Below are 21,393 nucleotides of genomic sequence, written 5' to 3' on the forward strand. Positions count from 1 at the left end.
TACACTTTAGTGAGCAATTACTCATGTGAATAATCCCATAAAACTGATAAAAATACTTTTTCGCACAACCTGTAATTAAACTCTGAACTCAGCACCACAGAAAGTTGTTGAGACCAAGAATTTAACATCATTCAAAAAGGGACTGAATAATTATATGGATGTCAAGAATATCGAGAGTGGCCATAATTAATTATAAACAACAACTTTGGAAAGGATATTAAATCTCATGATTTAGGGTTTAGGTCAATCTTTAACTATTGGGATCAGGATAAAACCTAACGATAGGAGCAGATTATCCCACATCTGGCTACTTACTCGAAAGCATCTGGTACCGATCACTATCAGAGAGAGGTTAACAACTAGATGGACCTTGGATCTAATCCATTATTGTACTATATTCCTATATAAAACTCCTTAGAACTTAATGTTTAGCCTGAGTGTAACAGGAAAATTTATTTCGACTTACCCCAAAAATCTCACCGTTCTGGAAAGAGGCTGGCAGATCCCTTACAACAAGGTTCCCTCCCTGCTTGCAGTTCCTGGTAGTAGAACCATACCTGCCAGCCAAGGATGGTAGAAGTGTCTCTGAAAACTCTACCACTTCAAGATACTTCTACAGCTGCTACTATATTACTAGTTTCTCTACAAATATATTAACTAATTTCTGAACATAAGAATTTAAATGAAAACTTCCTACTTCTGCTCCAATGTGTGGCAGACAGGAATAGATTTGTGCATCACAAAGAAAGGAAAAGAAGGTACCATAAATATTTCAAGCAACACTTATCCCAGGAGTGATAGATCAGTGGATTTTCCCACTAAAAAAAAAGGAATTTTTGAGGTAAGTCAAGGGGGGGAAAAAAAAAAATCTTCACAGGGAATTTCTACAGATTCCTTTCAGTGGGATTTCCAATAGCAGTATGTAGCCAGCGAAGGTAGCAAACCAAATAACTTTCCACAATTTGAGAAGCACCTTCTGATTACTGGGGTACCACAATGTGCAGAACCCTTCTACCAAAGGCACACATCTAATTTATAAAACTTAGGAGAGGTGTGGATGGATGGCCACCCTATCTCTCTCTTCATACAATACATATGGCCTTTCTGCCCTGGAGGTCACCAATTCACTCAAAACTATGGCAAAAAATTTTGAAGGAGGAAAATTTTTAGCCTTGTAATTTTCTGATATGCACCATTTTAACAATCCAGAAATTGACACCTTGGATGTGCATGTGCAAGGTATATTTTTTAATGTTCTCCTGACATCCAGGACATGCCAGGGTTTTTAGTGGGATGTTTCAGATTGAGGCAGAAGGCTGAAAGAGTTGTCTCTTGTTAAATAAACCTACTTTGTCTAGGAACCAGAATTCCAGTTTTCTCTGCCAGAGATGGCAATGGGACATTCATAGTTAAGGTTACGATTTTATCATGGTTATTTTTATTAAAAGTCACAGACAGGTCATGGGCAATAAACAAAAATTCACAAAAGCCCGCAACCTTTTGGTGCTTTTTACTAAGAACAACAGGGGGCAGAGTGGGAGGATGACTGCCGGAGGGACTGATGCCTGAGCCCCATGGGTGGGGGTGGGGGGGGGAGTCCCGCCACAACTGCAGGAGACAAAGAGGTCACGCAGGTTCATTAAAGTCATGGAATCCGTGACCTCTGTGACTACACTGTATCCTTGCTCGGAGTCCTTGCAGTGAATTTCAGGGTATCCAGACAGGCATCTCACATAAAGGCTGCTGCCAACAAAATGCTTCTTAAGAGTGGTTCTCAGTCCAAAAGACAGGAATGTCCAACAGGGAATCTGTCCATGCTAAAACAGTTCTTATGAACAACACGGAATCAGCAGATGCACACAATACTGCTGAAGAAGCTTCAAATGCCTCCTTGGTGAAGACTGAATTCTTCTGTCTCCCTGATCCTTAAGGAGGGAATCCCTACACTGGAATCACCAGATCTTTAAACTAAAGATGACAGAACTGCACCAACCCTTGCTAAAGAACTAGGTCAGACTTAGATTTATGTATGCTGTAGTACTCTCTAGCTAAACTCTTGAGCTCGTTGGCTTTTGCTGGGTTTTCCCACTTTGTCCTAATTACATTCCTCTGCATGCAGCCTTTGAAAACATAAGGTGAAGATTGCAAAACTATGGGAAAACAACAACGAGTAACCTTGCTTCCCTGTCTGTCCCTCTCCTCCAGTATAGGTTTCCTTGTGGCCCATCTGGAGGGAGATAACGTGGCACTATCACTTTGTATAGAATGGATTCAAAGTATTCTACGCCTCAAGAAGCTTTCTTTGAAGGCTCGGGTCAGAGCCCCAAAGCACCTCTGCTTCCCCCAATCTTTTTTAGCTCTCTAAGCCTCTCCTGAATGTTTTGGCCAGATAATAGGATGACTGTGGAGAAAGCCTCAGCAAAGTCTCACATGACTACATACTGCCAGTGATACTCAGACCAAGGATGTGTCTATATGTACAGCTGCACTGCTGCAGCACATCTGGTGAAGACGTTCTATGCCGATGGTAGAGAGTTCTCCCATCAGCATAACAAAACCACCTCTGCAAGCAGCAGAAGCTATGTCAGTGGGAAAAGCTCTCCCATCAACAGCGCTGTGCACATGAGCGCTTAGTGTACTTTGTCACTCGGGGTGTGAACTCCCCCATCTCCCCGCCCCGGCAAGCAACATAGCCTATGTCGACATAGCCTGAAGCTCATGAGCCAGAAGTGACTCTTTAATGCATCTCTTGCGGCTCTTTGCAGCAAATGATATTAAAAACACTGAGTGATTTAATTGTTAACTAATCTAAGTTAGTAACCAATCAGGATACTTTACCTATGTTATTAACCAATTGTAGTTGATAAACTAATAATACTTGGTCAGTCATTTTGCTGTGAAAAATATATATATTTTCATACTGTTTAAATATAAATATATTGCACTATTGTAAATGAAACAATGAATTCACACTACTCTGGCTCTTTTGGGTAATGCTGATTGCTAATTTTGCTCCTGAACCACTGAGATCTGAGTATCACTGGCCTAGAGAATGGGCAAAACAACCAGATTAAGAATATGGAGTTTTAATTTTGAATTTTAGTTATTCTGAGCAGGACCAATTGCGGAACCTGCTTGTAGCTGCCAGAGACAAACTGGATGGATCTTCGAGGATGAACACTCTTCCCCTGCCTTGACTTACAGGTGTGGTTCCACTTCAACAAGCTGTAAAATCCATTTCCCCCGCCCTGCCCCCCAAAGAGAGATCTGTAGATCTATTCTGAGAGTGAAAAGGGCACATTAAATTAAAAATAGATTTCTCAACAGGTTCCCCCTCCCACCCTTGGGACAAGGCAGACTGAGAAATCTTCATTTTGACTCATAACATAAAGTAATTAAATTATATTATTTAGAAGAAAAAGTGGATATATTCAGAAGTAATTATTCAGTAAACAGGAACATTCTTAAAAAGGGAAGAATGTGATAAGCTTCAAAAATGAGTGAAATCTTACCTTGCACATTTCTTTTAGAAGGTTGTCTAACTTTCTAAAACTAATTCCTGAGCCTGCCTAATGCAGTTCAAGTTAATAAGATTGTAACATAATCATATGACATCCTGTGTTTAATCAACATGGTATTATTCCTATGCATTACAAAACTAACTTATAAAAAAACAAAAGGAATGCACCATGCCCCAATTAAATGCCCAGGTTAATGGTATTTCTAAATATAAATACAAATACAACAGCATTTTCCTGATGGAAGTGAACATCTTTACTGCACTAACATTTACAATGTACTGAGTTTGTCCTGAAATTATATCATCTGTAAACATACAGGTGCCTTCCATTGACCTCAGTGGGACCAAGATTTCACATACATAGTTTAATCCTCATATGCTAGTGGTACCCACAGACAGGCCTTAAGAAACCTACTCACTTGGTCTCCCTGGGTGAGTAGCAATTTTATGTGAACATGAGCAAGGCAACTGGGGGCAAGGAGCTACTGACTCCAAAAAGAAAGAACCTTTGGGTGTGACACATTTTTCACCTTAGCACTCATCTAGCAGGTGGTCGGGCACATTTTTCAAGCTCTGCCTAAGACTACACAAAGAGAAATATATACAATTCTAGTTTATATTATTGCACATGATGAAGCTTCAGCAGTTCCATTATAAGTCACTATTTCCAAAGGTTTATAACTGTGCCATAAAAAATTTGTTCTGGACTGAGGCTTGGCAAGCAAGGCCTTTTTAAAGTCATGTTTCAAACTGATTTGTTGGCTGTTTTCAAACTCTGGAGATGGAGAGCCAGGAATTGTTTGCTTGATGGGTGGAAGCAGGCAGGAAAAAATGTGAGCAGTGTCTTTCCAAAAAAAAAAAAATCAAACCACCACTCTAACACACAAGTAAGAAAACAGAGTACTTGTTTGGTGCCATGGTGATTTTTTAGGTGTAGTCAATATTCATATTGCTAAAATAATCACTGTATATTTTTGAAGTTTGTAATGAACATTTAAGAGTCACTTCACTATTTTTTTTTAATTCCATTCCAAGTACCTGGGCAAGGAGGCATTACAGGGAGCCTATTTTGGGAGGCAGACTGGAAGATGACATGGAAATATCTGGGGTTTGGGAAATGGAGAAGAATCATAGAAGGCTGCACAGAACACAGGGCAGAGGGATTCCAAAATGGTCAGATAATTATCACTAATGATAAGGATCTTTGAAGGAGTAACCTAAGTATCAACACCATTATAAATAAAGGAGTATAGTATGTAGAATAGGAACTTTTATGTGTCTTCACCAGAAAAAGCAGAGTATATGTTGGTTAGAAGTAAGTGAACACCAAAACGTGCCATTTTTTAAGCTTCTATTAATGACAGGGCTACCTTAACCATAACCAGAAAAATGCACTGAACTTGTACTACAGTAGGGTAAACTATGTGTCTATGGGAAAGGATACATTATTACAAATCCTCTATTATTGCCCAATGGCTAATCGCAAAGAATGTTTCGGATACTTATTTATGCTATTTGAAAGTGGCAGAAGTGGATGAAAATAAAAACTGTATTGATCACCATTTCTCTTTGGTAGAAAACTGCTCCAATAATCTGTCAAGCAGACATTCGGTTTGGTAACTCCAATTCTAGGGAGGAGCAATGTTCCATTCAGAACATATGTAATATATTCAAGGGGCAAAGAATTCGAGTAAAGCTCCTACTGGCTATTTGGGGTCACCAGGTACCTCTGCTGCCTTCAGAACATAAAATTCTTTGTTCATGCCTCAGCTCTAGATTTGTGATGTCTCATGTAAAGCTAGACATCAGATAAGCAACTAGATGAGAACAGCTGACTGACATATCTCTATCAAAGACTTGCCACTGGTTAATCAGTGACTCCAGTGATGGCAATTGACTCCTCTTTGGAGGAATATATAGGTAAACTGAAGAATCCCTTCCCCGCCAAAAATCATCGTGAAAAATTGTTGGAGCGTCTGCAAATAGAGAGAAATAAGAAATGTTAATCTGGATGGAACTGATGAGACAAAAAGTCTTAACAAAAACTACATTTTAGAAGGAGGGAAATAGAAAAAGAGCAAAAGAATCTAAGCTGCAGGAAGGAATAATTCTGAAGGGTAAGAAGCACAGAAGAAGGGAGAGTTTACAGTGAGACTGGGATGAAGGAGGAAATAAGAGGATTGCTGGGAAGGAGGGAGTTCTTGTTACATATGCCAATTACTTTTACGAAACTGTCAATGTGGCAGGCAGAGCTGGATGCAGAAGATGATATCTCAGAAGAGAGTTTAATGACAGCATCAAAAGTACAAAAGAGACAATCAGGGAAAAAGAATACAGCTGAACATAGGAACCACTATACTGAATCACACTGGTAGTGTTAATCAGTGCAGCACAGAGTTATCATGAAGTTTAGGTGGGTTTTTTTTTTTAAACCGAGACACACACCACATTTTGAGAACCGCTGCTTTAGGTCATTCATATTACAAGGGACAATTGAGAGAGATGCTTGTGAGTTCCCATAGCAAAACCCTCTGACGGTGAAATACAAACACACATATACTGGCATAGAGATTAAAGGAAGGAACTGGGAGTTAGGAGATCTAGAACACAATGTCCAAAGGACTGATTCTCAATTTATACTAAGGCCCCTTTCCAGTGCTCTCAGCACTGAGTAAAGTCCGCTTTACACTGTCAGAGTGGTACAAAGGGGACTATATATGAATGACAAAATAAAACATTAGGAACATAAGAATGGCTCTACTGGGTCAGACCAAAAGTCCATCTAGCTCAGTATTCTGTCTTCCAACAGTGGCCAGTGCCAGGTATCCCAGAGGGAATGAACAGAACAGGTAATCATCAAGTGATCCATCTCCTGTCGCTCATTCCCAGCTTCTGGCAAACAGAAGCTAGGGACACCATCCCTGCCCATCCTGGCTAATAGCCATTGATGGACCTATCCTCCATGAACTTATCTAGTTCTTTTTTGAACCCTGTTATGGCCTTCACCATATTCTCTGGCAAGGAGTTCCACAGGTTGACTGCGCGTTGTTTAAAGAAATACTTCCTTTTATTTGTTTTAAACCTATTAATTTCATTTGGTGACCCCTAGTTCTTGTGTTATTAGAAGTAGTAAACAACACTTCCTTATCTACTTTCTCTACACCAGTCATGATTGTATAGACCTCAATCATATCTCCCCTTAGCTGTCTCTTTTCCAAGAGGAAAAGTCCCAGTCTTATTAATCTCTCCTCATACGGAAGCCATTTCATATGCCTAATCATTTGTATTGCCCTTTTCTGAACCTTTTCCAATATATCTTTTTTGAGATGGGGCAACCACACCTGCACACAGTATTCAAGATGTGGGCATGCCATGGATTTATATAGAGGCAACATGATATTTTCTGTCCTATTATCTATCCCTTTCTTAATTACTCCCAGCATTCTGTTTGCTTTTTTGACTGCTGCTGCACATTGAGTGGATGTTTTCAGGGAAGATCCCCAAGATCTCTTTCTTGAGTGGTAACAGCTAATTTAGACCCCATCATTTTATATGTATAGTTGGGATCATGCTTTCCAATGTGCATTACTTTGCATTTATCAACATTAAATTTCATCTGTCATTTTGTTGCTCAGTCACCCAGTTTTGAGAGATCCTTTTGTAGCTCTTCGCAGTTTGCCTGGGTCTTAATTATCTTTAGTAATTTTGTATCGTCTGCAAATTTTGCCACCTCACTGTTTACCCCTTTTTCCAGATCATTTATGAATATATTGAATAGGACTGGTCCTAGAACAGACCCCTAGGGGACACCACTATTTACCTTGCTCCATTCTGAACACTGACCATTTATACCCTACCCTTTGTTTCCTATCTTTTAACCAGTTATGAATCCATGAGAGCACCGTCCCTCTTATCCCGTGGCAGCTCACTTTGCGTAAGAGCCTTTGGTGAGGGACCTTGTCAAAGGCTTTCTGAAAATCTAAGTACACTATATTCACTGGATCCCCTTGGTCCACATGCTTGTTGACCCCCTCAAATAATTCTAGTAGATTGATGAGGCATGATTTCCCTTTACTAAAACCATGTTGACTCTTCCTCAACAAATTATGTTCATCTATATGTCTGACAATATTGTTCTTTATTATAATTTCAACCAATTTGCCTGGTACTCAAGTCAGGCTTACAGGCCTGTAATTGCCAGGATCACCTCTGGAGCCCTTTTTAAAAATTGATGTCACATTAGCTATCCTCCAGTCATCTGGGACAGAACTGATTTAAATGATAGATTACAGACTACAGTTAGTAGTTCTGCAATTTCACATGTGAGTTCCTTCAGAACTCTTGGGTGAATATCATCTGGTCCTGGTGACTTATTGCTGTTTAAAGGTTCCAAAGGTTCACCAGTGGTCTTAAAACACAAGAATTAAAAAGGGTGATTCAAAAGGATAAAATTGCAACTGCACCGTAAAGAAAACTACGCTATTCAAACTTCTAATAATGTTCATTTAAGATGCAATTTGTTTGGAACATAAAGCAACGTGTTACTCAATGGGAAAGATACAGAGCAAAGAATAGAAACTATACAGCCACTGGCATTTAAAAGAATTTAAGATCATGACGTATGCACAAAGTGAGCATTGTTTACACTGCTCTGGGGGTTGTACAAAGATGTCTTTTTTAATAAGATTGAGCCATATTTTCCATACCAAACACAAAATAATTATATTTCCAGAACTGAGCTGGAAAAAGAACAATCTTCTCCACATATTTCCTTTGATACTGAATACATTTGTTAAAAAAGCCATCTCCTCTGCAAACCAGTAGTAAATTTTAAAAACTAGCACAGCAAGTGCTTTATCATAGCATGAGTTTGACTTCTATCGAAAAATATTCATGCAGGGTTCCTTATGCCAGTGAAAGAAAACAGAGCAAACTACTCCCATCTTGCTGAACAGCTGACATGTATTTTAACTCCCTGGCAACATTTCCCAGATATATCAGGATTCTGTCCTTCATCTCAAAGAGCCCTTCTATTCCTTACAATGAAAAGACACAGTATAAACTGTAGTATGTTTTTATATAAACATCTACATACACACATTGGGTTTCACTTGCTAGAAAATTACATCAATTTTTATCCAGTTAAGTAACTTTCAGTTCTATAATACCTCATGGTGTATTAGCCATGTAATTCCCTTTCCCATATAGATTTTTTTTTAAAAGAAAAAAACTTACATTTTCATCTATATAAGAAAGGATTAGCCCATAATAATCCACCTTTTACTACAGAATATTTTAGATCTATTTAAATCTCATTGAGCTGCAGGAATTTACTAGTCTACCTTCTGTACAGAGGGTTAAATTTCAAACTGCAGGACTGCACCACAGGTGGGGATTCAACTTAAATTATCACAGCTTTTGAATATCCAGGGGACAGCTCAAAGCAATATGTTCTTTAACACTTCACTGTTGCCTGCTGTACAGCCAGAGAATTTCCTCTTCATTGTACTAACACAAGATGTGATTGTAGAACTCGACAGGGATTCCAGAGTCAACATCTAGGTTCCTCTTCATCTACTAATGCCCTGATGTCAACTTGCAGATACCCGCTGAGTTCTACAATAGTATATAGTCAGCAACACTTACAGTGAAGAGGAATTCCTGCATTCAGACAGCAGGCAGCAATGTGAACATAAATCAGAATTCCAGATCTGCAGTTAGAGAAGGTAGTAAAAGTTGGGGCGGGGGGGCCAGAGAATACAGGCCAGAGAACTTCCCCAAAATAATTCCTCGAGCATCTTTAGAAAAACTTCCAACCTTGATTTTAAAAAGATCAGTGATGGAAAATTCACCATTGTTCCAATGGTTAATACTCTCACCATTAAAAATTTACACCTTGTCTCCAGTCTGAGTTTGTCTAACTCCAACTTCCAGCCACTAGATTGTGTTATACCTTTCTCTGCTAGATTGAAGATCTCATTACTAAATATTTGTTCCTCATGTAGGTACTTATAGATTAATCAAGTCACCCCTTAACCTTCTCTTTGTTAAGCTAAATAAGATCAATGAAGCCAATCACTATAAGACATTTTTCTAATTCTTTAATCATTCTCAAAGCTCTTCTCTGAATCCTCTCCAATTTACCAACATCCTTCTTGAATTGTGGGCACCAGAACGGGACAGTATTTCAGCAGCAGTTGTACCAGTGCCAAACACAGAGGTAAAATAACCTATCTACTCTTTCTCAAGATTCTATAGTTTATGTATCCCAAGATCACATTAGCTCTTTTGGTCATAGCATCAAAACCAGGAGCTCCTGTTCAACTGATTATCCACCACAACCTCCAGTCTTTGTCAGTCACTGCTTCCCAGGATAGAGCCCCTCACCCAGTAAGTATGGCTTACATTCTTTGTTCCCAGATGTATACATTTACATTTAGATGTATTAAAAATACAGATTGTTTTCACCCTGTTTATCAAGTGGTTCTTCTTCATTTAAGCTTCACTCACTGAACAGTTATGTTGATTCATTATACAATAATCAGTTAGTTTAGATGAACAAGCCTTCTCTTATTTCCCACCCTCCACCCCATCCATCCCTCCCAGACCATCTCCGTCTTTACATCCTGAATAATCAGGGGCCTGCTGTCTCATTGATTTGTATATGTAATTTCCATTATAATAATGGCAGCTTACACACACACACACACACACACACCAAGGAAGAACAATTATGCCCAACTAACAGTGGATTTAGAAACTTTCCTCTTCCCACTTTCATGTAAACCAGCAGCAGTATTGGACTTCATGGAGGGAAGATTTCTCTCTAGCTTATGACAGGTTTCAGAGTAACAGCCATGTTAGTCTGTAACCACAAAAAGAAAAGGAGCTTATACTCAAATAAATTTGTTAGTCTCTAAGGTGCCACAAGTACTCCTTTTCTCTAGCTTATGAAATTCACGTCCCTCTTTAAATATTGCTAAAGTTGATTTGCTAGAATTTACTTTTATTTCCAGCTCAAAAAATACTTCATTCATTTGCTCTTCAGATGACAGATACAGTACCTTCTAAGCCTATTCCAGAGGAAACTGAAATCCCTGGGTTCTGCTACAAGAGGTTTCTCTTTTTCTCTCCTTCCAACTCCTTTGCAAGTTACTCAGCATGAACACGATTTCTAAGTGTCTCCCAGTTGAACTGCTGTCTTTGCATATAGACGAAAGCATCCCTTGATAATACACAGTTGGGATGATAATTCAGTTATTCATTTCCTACATAACAGACTGCTAATAAAAATAATTATTTATTGTTTCAAAAAAAACCCTCTCCACTTTTGAATGGCTTTTCCCTTCAATATATCTTTGACATACTATTCATCAACTTCTTACTTCATATTGGCCCTTATTTTTCCTTTTGATAGGATACCATCCATCCTGGACAAAGACTTGAAATGGCCCTGCCTACTTTTCTTTATTTACACATTATCCTCCGACATATTTTGTTACTCTACTATCCACATTCCCTAATCCTCTAAAGTTTCCTTGATCTCGTTCCCACAGCAACACTCTCTGATAGTGAAGGGCTATAACATTACCACTGAAGACTTTACAAACACACAGTGATTTCTGACCTGACAAGTTTTACTGGGAGTCAAACCAACTCTCACATGGAGCAGTTAAGAGCAACATACGATTGTGTCAGACAACTATTTGATGCTGTTTCACTTTAAACAGATCTGATATAAATCACTGTATATGGCAGCTATCTAAAAAGTGCTGGTTATAATCAGCTCAACTGCCTGTACGGCAGGTAAACATTGAACATTTAATAGTAAACTAACATGGCTCTTTATAAGATCTAGATAGAAAATAGTCAATTTTATCAGTTACAAATATGCGCGGGGGAGGGGAGGGGAATTTCATAGTAAAGCTGTTACTGTTGCCAGTTTGATTTTTCTCCTTTTTTTGTTGCATTGTTTTCTAAACATATTTTCTGTGCTCCTTACAGTTGCATATATTTTTATCTTATCTAAGACTAGACTGCTGGTTAGGACCCCAAGTGGACCTGTGTTTATCAATCATACTCCCAGGTGGACACTTGTTAAGAATTCATTCATGCATTTCACAACGACTGGCAGCATCCGCCCAGGAGAGGACAAAAAATGGAATTGTAGAGGTGATCCGACTCTGGATTTAGGTGAATTGAAGGCATGCACTTTCTCACAACTAATTCTAGCTAGGGCTACTAATTAGCATCATAAGCACAACGGTCTTACTCTCGTTCACCCATAAAAATATTCCTGTATACTGATTAAAATTTCACACTTCCAGAACGGTTTCTGATATAAGTATGCATTCTGTTAACTGCATAATAAAACAGAGAGTTACTAAATAATTCCATGCAGAACTCCAGCAAAGATTCCGTTTGCTACATGTGACTAAAGTGAAAGCATTGCTCCTAAATTTTCAGAGGTACTAGTGAACTTCACATTTCTTTCATAACTACCACCACTGGGAACTTCGCTTTTAGAGGATCTCACACCATTAATGGAATTTCATAACAGAGGGTTCATAGATTGGATGTAAACCTTTAGAACTTTAGTATAAGTGTTATCTGACTGTTTCACAGCTACAATTTATTGGCTGAATGCTGCAAAGTCTAATATAATAAATTAATCTGATGTTAGTGTTTACAAAAGAGATACTATATAATTCAATTTTAAAATAACAGTTCATTGTGCTTAACATTTTCTAAATAGTTCTGAAGATTTGTAGGGAAGATAATGGATTCAATTCACTGAAGATGCATACAAGAACCTCCCCCCGCCGCCCAAATCTGCATCACACTCCCCCCTCCCTTGTTGTAACCTGCGTAAGCAATGCATCAACCTCAGTGCTCATGATAATCAGGAGATTTCAAAGTCTCATGATTTTAAATCAGTGTTAAATTTTGGATTCTGAGTTTTGAGCCTCTGGAGTATGTTTGGGTCAGGTTTCAAGCTTTCCTCTGCAACTGGGAGGGCTAGATACTTACTTTTTGGAAAAAGGAAAGTGGAGTTTCACAATCACTTATCTCCAATCATTATATTTTTAAGAAATAAAACCAAAAATCTCTGGACTTGCAATAAAATTGTAAGAATCAGCAATACTATATAGGCCACAATAGTAATCCCAATGATTGATGAAGCACAGAGACTGCTTAAAGGTCATAAAAGCTAGTCTATTTAAAAAAAAACCAAAAAACATAACCTAGCAGCAATTTTCTCATGATATAACCCCTAGTTGTCAAAGAGGCAGGAAAGTGCAGAATGTATTTAAAAATGTGCTTAAAAGAACCTGGATTACTCTTAATTTTATTTATTTATACCAATACAGATTCTCTAACCTGATCAAGACCAGTGACGAGCTGCCAAAATCTTAACAACGGGTTCCCTCCTCACCCCACGAGGGGGTCATTGCCCACCCCCGCCCCCCGGGACTCCTGCCCCATCCAACCCCCCCGCGTTCCTTGATGCCCCCCCACCCCCAGGACCCCTGCCCTGTCCCCTGACTGCCCCCAGAACCAGGCAGGAGGGGCTCGTGGGCCACCGTAGTGGGTGCCCACCCCACCCCTAAGAGATAGAGGCACCTGCCAGGGGAGAGAGGTGGGGAGTCCTGGAGGTGCTTACCTCGGGCAGCTCCCAGGAAGCATCCGGCAGGTCCCTCTGGCTCCTAGGGGCGGGGGAGCATAGCTGGGGGGGAGCAGGGGGAGTGGCTGCTCCCCCACTGATCATATCAAAAGTGGCGCCTTAGGCGCCGACTCCCTGGGTGCTCTGGGGCTGGAGCGCCCCCGGGGAAAATTTGGTGGGTGCAGAGCACCCACCAGCAGCTCCCCGAGCCATGCCCGGCCCCAGCTCACCTCACCTCCGCCTCCGCTCCAAACGCACCACCCCCCTCTGCTTCTCCGCCCCCACCCCCCCCACTTCCCGCGAATCAGCTGTCCGGCAGGAAGCCAGGGAGCACAGAGCGGCTTCCCGCTCAGGCCGAGGTGAGCTGGGGCAGGGAGCGGTTCTCCTGCGCGCCCCCCCGGGTTACCTGCTGCGGTGCAGACAGCCCTCCTCGCCCCCCCCCCGCCGCCCCGGCTCACCTCCGCTTCCCTGGGCCTGAGCGGGAAGCCGTGGCCTGCGTCTCAGCCTGCCCCAGCTTCCCACGTGAACAGCTGATTCACGGGAAGCCTGGGGGGGCAGAGAAGCAGGGCTGGGCGGCACGTTCAGGGGAGGATACGGAGGCAGAGCGGAGGTGAACTGGAGCTGGGGGTGGGGTGGGGAGCTGCCGGTGGGTGCTCTGCACCCACCAAATTTTCCCCTTGGGTGCTCCAGGGCTGGAGCACCCATGGAGTCGGCGCCTAAGGCACCACTCTTGGCCAGTTAAATTTAGAAGCCCTTTTAGAACCGGTTGTCCCTCGCGGAACAACCGGTTCTAAAAGGGCTTCTAAATTTAACAACCGGTTCTAGCTAACTGGTGCGAACCGGCTCCAGCTCACCACTGATCAAGACCATATAATAGCATTAAGACACATTGCCTAGGCCCTAGGGAGCACCAGGTATTTCTTCCAATCAGCTTAGCTCCATGCACAAACTTTTTTGTTTGGTTGCCTTGAAGTCTTTTTGAATACATTTCTGCTTTTACCTCCTTTATCTTCCTCCATCTCATCACCACAGAATAATGTATTGAGATTTGTAATGACAAAAAAATAGTGAACTCCCCCCTATTATTTTGATGTACTTTAACTAATGAAAAACTGTGAGCAGCAGCAGAGATGCTGAAGCAGTCTGCAGATTCAATAAGACAACTGCAAAAAACACATACTTGGAAAATGGTTTTCAAACCCATAATGGCTATGTCATAAATATAAAGGGAAGGGTAACCACCTTTCTGTATACAGAACTATAAAATCCCTCCTGGCCAGAGGCAAAACCCTTTCATCTGTAAAGGGTTAAGAAGCTAGGATAACCTTGCTGGCACCTGACCAAAATGACCAATGAGGAGACAAGATACTTTCAAAGCTGGAGGGGGGGGGGGGCAAAAGCTGTCTGTCTGTCTGTCTGTGTGATGCTTTTGCCGGGAACAGAAAAGGAAGGGAGTCTTAGAACATAGTAAGTAATCTAGCTAGATATGCGTTAGATTTCTGTTTTGTTTAAATGGCTGTTAAAATAACTGTGCTGAATGGGATGTATATTCCTGTTTTTGTGTCTTTTTGTAACTTACGGTTTTGCCTAGAGGGAATCTCTATGTTTTGAATCTCATTAGCCTGTAAGGTATTCACCATCCTGCTTACAGAGGTGATTCTTTTACTTTTTCTTTAATTAAAATTCTTCTTCTAAGAACCTGATTGCTTTTTCATTGTTCTTAAGATCCAAGGATTTGAGTCTGTGTTCACCTATGCAAATTGGTGAGGATTTTTATCAAGCCTTCCCCAGGAAAGGGGGTGTAGAGGGGGAAGACGTCTCCAAGTGGGCTCTTTCCCTGTTCTTTGTTTAACACGCTTGGTGGTGGCAGCATAAGGTCCAAGGACAAAAGGTAAAAGTTTGTACCTTGGGGAAGTTTTAACCTAAACTGGTAAGAATAAGCTTAGGGGGTCTTTCATGCAGGTCCCCACATCTGTACCCTAGAGTTCAGAGTGGGGAAGGAAACTTGAAAGGCTAGATGCTGAACATTATTTTAAAATGGAAGTTTAAATACTGTAGAAATTGATGGCTCAGCTCCCTCCCCTCTCTCTCTTGCCAAGCTCTTTCTATCCCTCCACTGAAGAGAATTTTCCCCAGCATTTGCATAAGTCTGCTTTTTGCTGTGCGACATTTTTATAGTGTTTTTGTTTGGAAAGCGAATGTGTCTGTATTCTGTCAGAAACCATTTTATCTTTAATTTAAAATTATGTAATAAATAGAACTTTTGATAGTACAAATTAATCCTATTTTGATCTTCCAAAGATAAATAAATCAGGTTAGCTATATACCTGTTTGCAAAATTGCCTCTAGAATTTACCAACATAGGCACAAAATCTACTTGCCTGTCTTCCACCATGATAGATTATAAGGATGTACCAGCTAATGATATTTTATTCACATCACTAGAAAATGTCAAACTCACTCGAGTATTGGTATAATGCATACTGCAGCTCACAAGGGTCAAGAATCTTTTTTCTGAAGCTATAAATCTCGACATTCTTACCTGCTCTGAATTCAACCCCAGCCGAAGAGAAACTGGTCAAATTTACCCCCTTTTTTCCCCCAAAGATACCAGAAAGAAGGATTCATCTACAGTAGTTTCTATCAAATGATTGATTTTTCCCCCCAGTAGGTACAAGAAACATGCATGCAAACATTTAACCTTTGGGAAATAATCATGAGAAACTTCTCCCAAAGCCCATCACAGCGTAACAGATGGTAAAAATTCCAAAGAACAAAGTCATGTAAATACATCACTGAAGACCATTACACCAGTGCTAAACCATATATAAGTTTCCAGCCTAAAAAAAAAAAACCTTTATCAATTTTGTAGAATTAAGGGTTTCAAAAGATATCAGATTTCAAATTTAGCACAAATTAATTTTCTAAACTCAAACATTTATCAATAAATGTGTCCAGCGATTTCTTTAGAGATTGTTTAAAATGCATTTCATCACCAACAACTGCTTGCTAACTAACCGGGATTAGCAGCATTGTCTCTGTAAGTCCACCTGACTGTATGAGTAAGACAAAAACATAAGGCTGTTACTTTATTATTTGGTAATTTAATCAAAGGAAATCACTAGTCCAAATCCTGTCCTTTCTAGATTACACAATCTTTCCAACAACTTCATTCAGATGAAGAATTAGGAATTGTTTTGGTGTACAAAAGCATTTCACTAGATCCTCCTTTTCAGAAGTTAACTTTTTAACCCTTTTATTTCTTAAACCATTATCAAACCAAAGTTTGGTGGCTAGCAACCAGCACAATTATGGACCAACATGAATAGCAACAGATGGGACAAGAAGCACACACAAACATCTAAGTTATTAAATTAGTTTAATACAACATACTTGAAAAATTGAAAGTATTTGAAAAATAATTTAAAAAAGGGGCACCAAGTCATTTGAACCCATGTACAGGAGGGCATAATTATTGTATAAAGCATCTTAGCTTTTATATTCTGCTTCCTCTACTTACACAGAACTCTCAGAATCATTGGAGAACCGGGCATATGAGAGAACAACAACAGAATTAAGATCCACCATTTTGATGCAATTAATAAAACAGCTATTTTTTTCCAACTCTATGTGACACAAAGGAGAAGGAAAATCAAGTTTTCAAACATAAAAAGGGACAACTGATAGTTCCGATTCTAAAAGGGATATTTTAGACAACAGAAACCACATAAACACTGATGAGTCTCATGGTGCATTTTTTGTTATAAAAGTTAAATATATACACAACAATTCTATTTAAATAGAAATATAAATTCTGGTTGGTAGAAGTATTTCTATGATATAAGCATGGATTTACACGTTTTATCTAAGACCTGATTCTGCAGTCCTTATTTCAGAAAATTACCGGTTAAGTTGGACCAGTGTGTTGTTTTAGTAGCTGGACAGTCAGAAAAAACTACATTAAAGAACAACTGTACAAATAGACATTTCTTTGAAACTCAATGTTTTGGTCAGCAAACTCAGACCATCTTCAGGAAATAATTAAAACTGCTAATAGATGGACCCAGTTGAAATGAGCTAGGAAGAAACAATGACAACATTAATTTTCAAAGCAACAGTTATTTCAGAGTTGTTAAGTTGCCTGTAAATATGCCTGCAGTGCTAAACAGAGTAAGTTTATTAGCTGCACTTTTTAAAAAAATGAAATGCACTTGCTGACAGATATCTTAAGAGGTATTAAAGAAACAGGCTATTCTACTGATTTACAGCAAAAATATAGCAATCAGAATTCAAGTCATAATTCACCAAAAGTAATATATGACATGCTTCAGGCCTAAGGAAATTGTAAGAACAGCTGAAATGGCATCATCTAGCAATTCAAACTTTTTTAAAAATGAAATAAGTATAAACAAGGAACTTAAAAGATTTCAGAAGTACAGTTATAATGCACTATTTGCATGTTCTCACATTACTATTACGTGCTTGCTCTTTTGCTGGAGCAACGAAAACTTGATTTGCATGCCCGAAGTCTTGTAAACACAAGAAATAACCCTCTCTTGTTCTACCTCTATTAACTGTTTACCCCTCTTTTAAATATCAGTTCTTAATGACTTATTATTAATAAGTATAGACTTGCTACAAGGCCATAATTTTATAAATACCTGTTCCCAAGAGATTCATAAATGAGGTGGATATATGGGACTTGAAACAGATCTATCCAGAAATCCAAATTTTATTTTCTTCTTCTGCTAATCTAATAATCTTAAATCAAATAATTGTATTCCCATTTATAGTCTCACATTCCAGAAAGCGTTTATGTCAATACATAAGTGTGTTCATTTATAAAAACTGGAAAGTAAATTGTATTACTTTGGAATATATGGCCTGATTATCAACGGTGCTGAACACCTGCAGTCCCTAACTAAGAGAATGAGTCTTACGAGCATTCAGGCCAATGATCCTCCCCTTTTTGCCATTTTGTATATCTGATTCCTCTTAGCTCCCTGATTCCCCAAAACAGAGCAAGAGTAATTTTGTTTATGACAGCAGTTACTGTATTTTCTTCCTCAATGATCAATCTCTCATCTATTTATATTCCAGATTTTGTTTCTATTAATTTTACAAAAAATATACACTACTTCCATCTACATATTAAAGCATTACTACGCTGGCCACTCAAATTTTAAAGAAAAAATCATGAACTATCATGGATTTAACCATACAGATAAGAAAGGATGATAAGCAAAAAAAGACAGAATGACCACAATGTTAGAGCATTAGAAATGACACAGAACTGAAAATGCCTACAGCTAAAATAACTGGTCTGCACCAACGGTATTTCATATCAGCACTGTCAAGTAAAAGAAAATAAAAAGTAAATTTTTCTTATCTGTGACACTAAAAGGATTTTAGATTGTTAAAACAGACAGACAATTTTAAAAACTGGGTTTCATTTTTTCATACTGAAGCTATCTGTCCACTTTTTGCATTTCACATTGGACAGTTACTAAAGACCTGAACAATTAGCTTCACTTTTCCCAATATTCAGTTAATTTCCTGGCCCTCATACATTAGCACATTGCTGCAATGCTTCAGCTGCAGTGTCCTGAGGAATTTTTCTTCTATGTAATTAAACATTTGTTAGATAGCACTGTAACTAGAGTTTTGGGGTCCTGAGAATTTTCTAGTCTATCGCCAACCATTACATGGACAAGGATATGAATAAGCAGGTACTGACTTGCTTCTGAAGAAATTCCTTTCATAACATTCTAAGAGAAAATTACAGCTACACCCATTAAATAATCCCAATATGAATTCCAAGTAGCTTGTTTTTCTTAACACGGAAGCAAGAGTGTGTGTCTTTGTATTATCTAGCCATTTGAGTAAAATATTATTTACGTCAAAGAGAATAACTTGTCTCATGAGGAGAGAAAACAAGCATATGAAAGTTCTCCGATTCTTCTGGTTCAAGGTTCATAGTTTTGGTTCCTATTCTTGACAAGGTGAATGCTTCATCTCCAACTAATCTCATCGTCAAACTGTTGAGGTTTTTGTTTGTTTTGCAAAAAAAACTCCCCCCCCCCCCCCCATTTTGTTTCCACAAATGCGAAATACAATCAACACGTGTGTTTACATGACATTTCATCACATGAACTCTACTTCAGGTGACACCATAACAGCACTGGATAAAGAGAGAGAGTGAAGAAAGTTATAGCTGAAGGACCCAATCACTTAGTATCTGCCAGCCAACCAGCGTTGTCTGAAGTATTGCTTTAGTCTCTTTCAAGTCTGTTTCCCTTTCAAGATGGTTTGTGTTTAGAAACAAGCATTTACTGCGTTTGATTCCGCCAGTCAGATTAGTCACAATTGCAGCCCCTTTCAGAGACCCAGAGAGCTGCCTCGTGCCGAGGCGCAGCCATAATCGTCCCCAGGTATTACCTTTCAAAAGCTACAGTTCCACAACGGCCCTTTGTTGCTGAGGTGGTGGATGTGCCCTGCTCAAGGTGCTGTGGGCACCTACCCCTCCCTCCCCCTTCCCGTCAGCTGAACTTCCACTTTCCAATCCGCGCAGACCCGGTCACCTCGCCCAGGGGAAAGAGGCGAGCAGCTGCCTGCAGCTCGGCAACGGCCAGTGAAAGCTCACGCGAGCCAGCAGCAGAGGACGGCGGTGCCTGCGCACACGAGACGCGGGGCTGGGGCCCTCACACTTGCCATGAGTTGCTGCGCTTACCCGCAGGGAGGCAGGGCTGCCGCTGCCCGCCAGACGCGGTCGCCCGTCCCCTGGGCTGGGCGCGCAGCGCTTGGCCTCCCGGGGCAGCTGACTGGGCTCCATTCCGGCCGGGCTGGGGCGGGACTCCACGCTGGCCGGGAGGCGCGCCCGGCACAACTCCTCGGCTGCCCTCCTCCCCCGTCACCTGTTTGCAAGGGGCCCCGGGAGACGTCGCGGCTCCGCAGCCCAGCGCCAGCCGCACCCCGGGGCGCGAGTATCCCCCCCTCCGCCCCCAGAGCAGCCATGGGGCGCGGTACAAACCACACCTTGGAAAACTCGACAGGCGGAGCCGTCCCCTCCTGCTGCCGCCGCCGCGGGCCGCTCTTCCCCTGCCGCTCCGGCTCGGGCTGAACAGCGGCTTCCCTCCCCGCCGCTCGCAGGGTTCCCTGCTCCCGGCACAGCCCCACTCCGCCCCGGCCAGCGCAGCCTCTCGCTCCTCTCCCCGCCGCGGGGAGGCGGGGCAGGGCTGGCCTTCCTTCGCGCTGGAATTTTCCTCTTTCCCCGGCTGCTCCGGGCCCCGCTTCCCCCAACCCACCACTAGGGCGTGCGGAAGGCCGGGCGAGGAGCCCTACAGGTGGGGAGAGAAGGGGGTGGAGAGCCCAGGCCGCTCGAGAGGCGGGGCACACACAGCGAAAGGTCTGGCTGCCACCACCTGCCCGCCTTATCCTGGTCGGGGGGAGGGTGCAATTCCCCGAGTGGGAGCCCCGCGAGGCTGCTTTGGCGTGGGGGAGATAGGCGAGGGCCGCCTCTCATCAGCCCCTTCTTCCTTCCGCACCAGCGATCAGACCTAGTCTCTGTTAAAGATACACGTCCCTGCCTGCTCCGCGCAAGCCCTAGGACTGAAGGGGGCAAGTCTGCGGCGGTCTCTCTCCTCTGGTCCCTTTGATCCTGTCTGGCTGCGCAAAACGAAAATTAGAGGGCAGGCAAAATTGAAACTGATTAGTCTGAAAGCACCCGGTGCCCTGTTGTTGCCGTGAAAATACGACCGAGGGCAGGTTTTGCTTGTTCTTATGGCCTAGCATAATGTTGCAATGTTTGGGTTGCCAAAACTCAGATGATAAATTAAAACAAAAAAAATTCCTTTAATAAAAAAAAAAAAAAAAAAGGAGTACTTGTGGCACCTTAGAGACTAACCAGTTTATTTGAGCATGAGCTTTCGTGAGCTACAGCTCACTTCATCGGATGCATAGCATATCGTGGAAACTGCAGAAGACATTATATACACCCAGAGACCATGAAACAAAACTTCCTCCCACCTCACTCCCCCGCTGGCAACAGCTTATCTAAAGTGATCCTCAAGTAGAGCCATTTCCAGCACAAATCCAGGTTTTCTCACCCTTCCCCCCCCCACACACACACATACAAACTCACTAGTCTCTAAGGTGCCACAAGTACTCCTTTTCTTTTTACGAATATGGGCTGTTGCCAGCAGGAGAGTGA

At 41.1% G+C, this 21,393-nt stretch overlaps 1 protein-coding gene across 3 annotated transcripts in view; it reads right to left on the reverse strand.

The window, feature by feature from the left end:
• Window positions 1-21,071, reverse strand: part of COBLL1 (cordon-bleu WH2 repeat protein like 1) — a 123,188-nt gene extending 102,117 nt beyond the window's left edge. Inside the window, exon 1 of one of the 3 annotated variants that reach the window (XM_037912529.2) lies at window positions 20,220-21,071. Coding sequence is in view for 1 of the 3 variants with exons in the window: in XM_043525393.1 (XP_043381328.1) it covers window positions 19,915-20,198 (284 nt within the window). In the remaining 2 variants the exon portion in view is untranslated. The other 2 variants (XM_043525393.1, XM_043525395.1) reach the window with 2 other exon arrangements.
• Window positions 21,072-21,393: the final 322 nt, after the last annotated feature.

Source organism: Chelonia mydas, chromosome 11, assembly GCF_015237465.2.
Source record: "Chelonia mydas isolate rCheMyd1 chromosome 11, rCheMyd1.pri.v2, whole genome shotgun sequence".
In the NCBI taxonomy this organism is placed as follows: Eukaryota; Metazoa; Chordata; order Testudines; family Cheloniidae; genus Chelonia; species Chelonia mydas.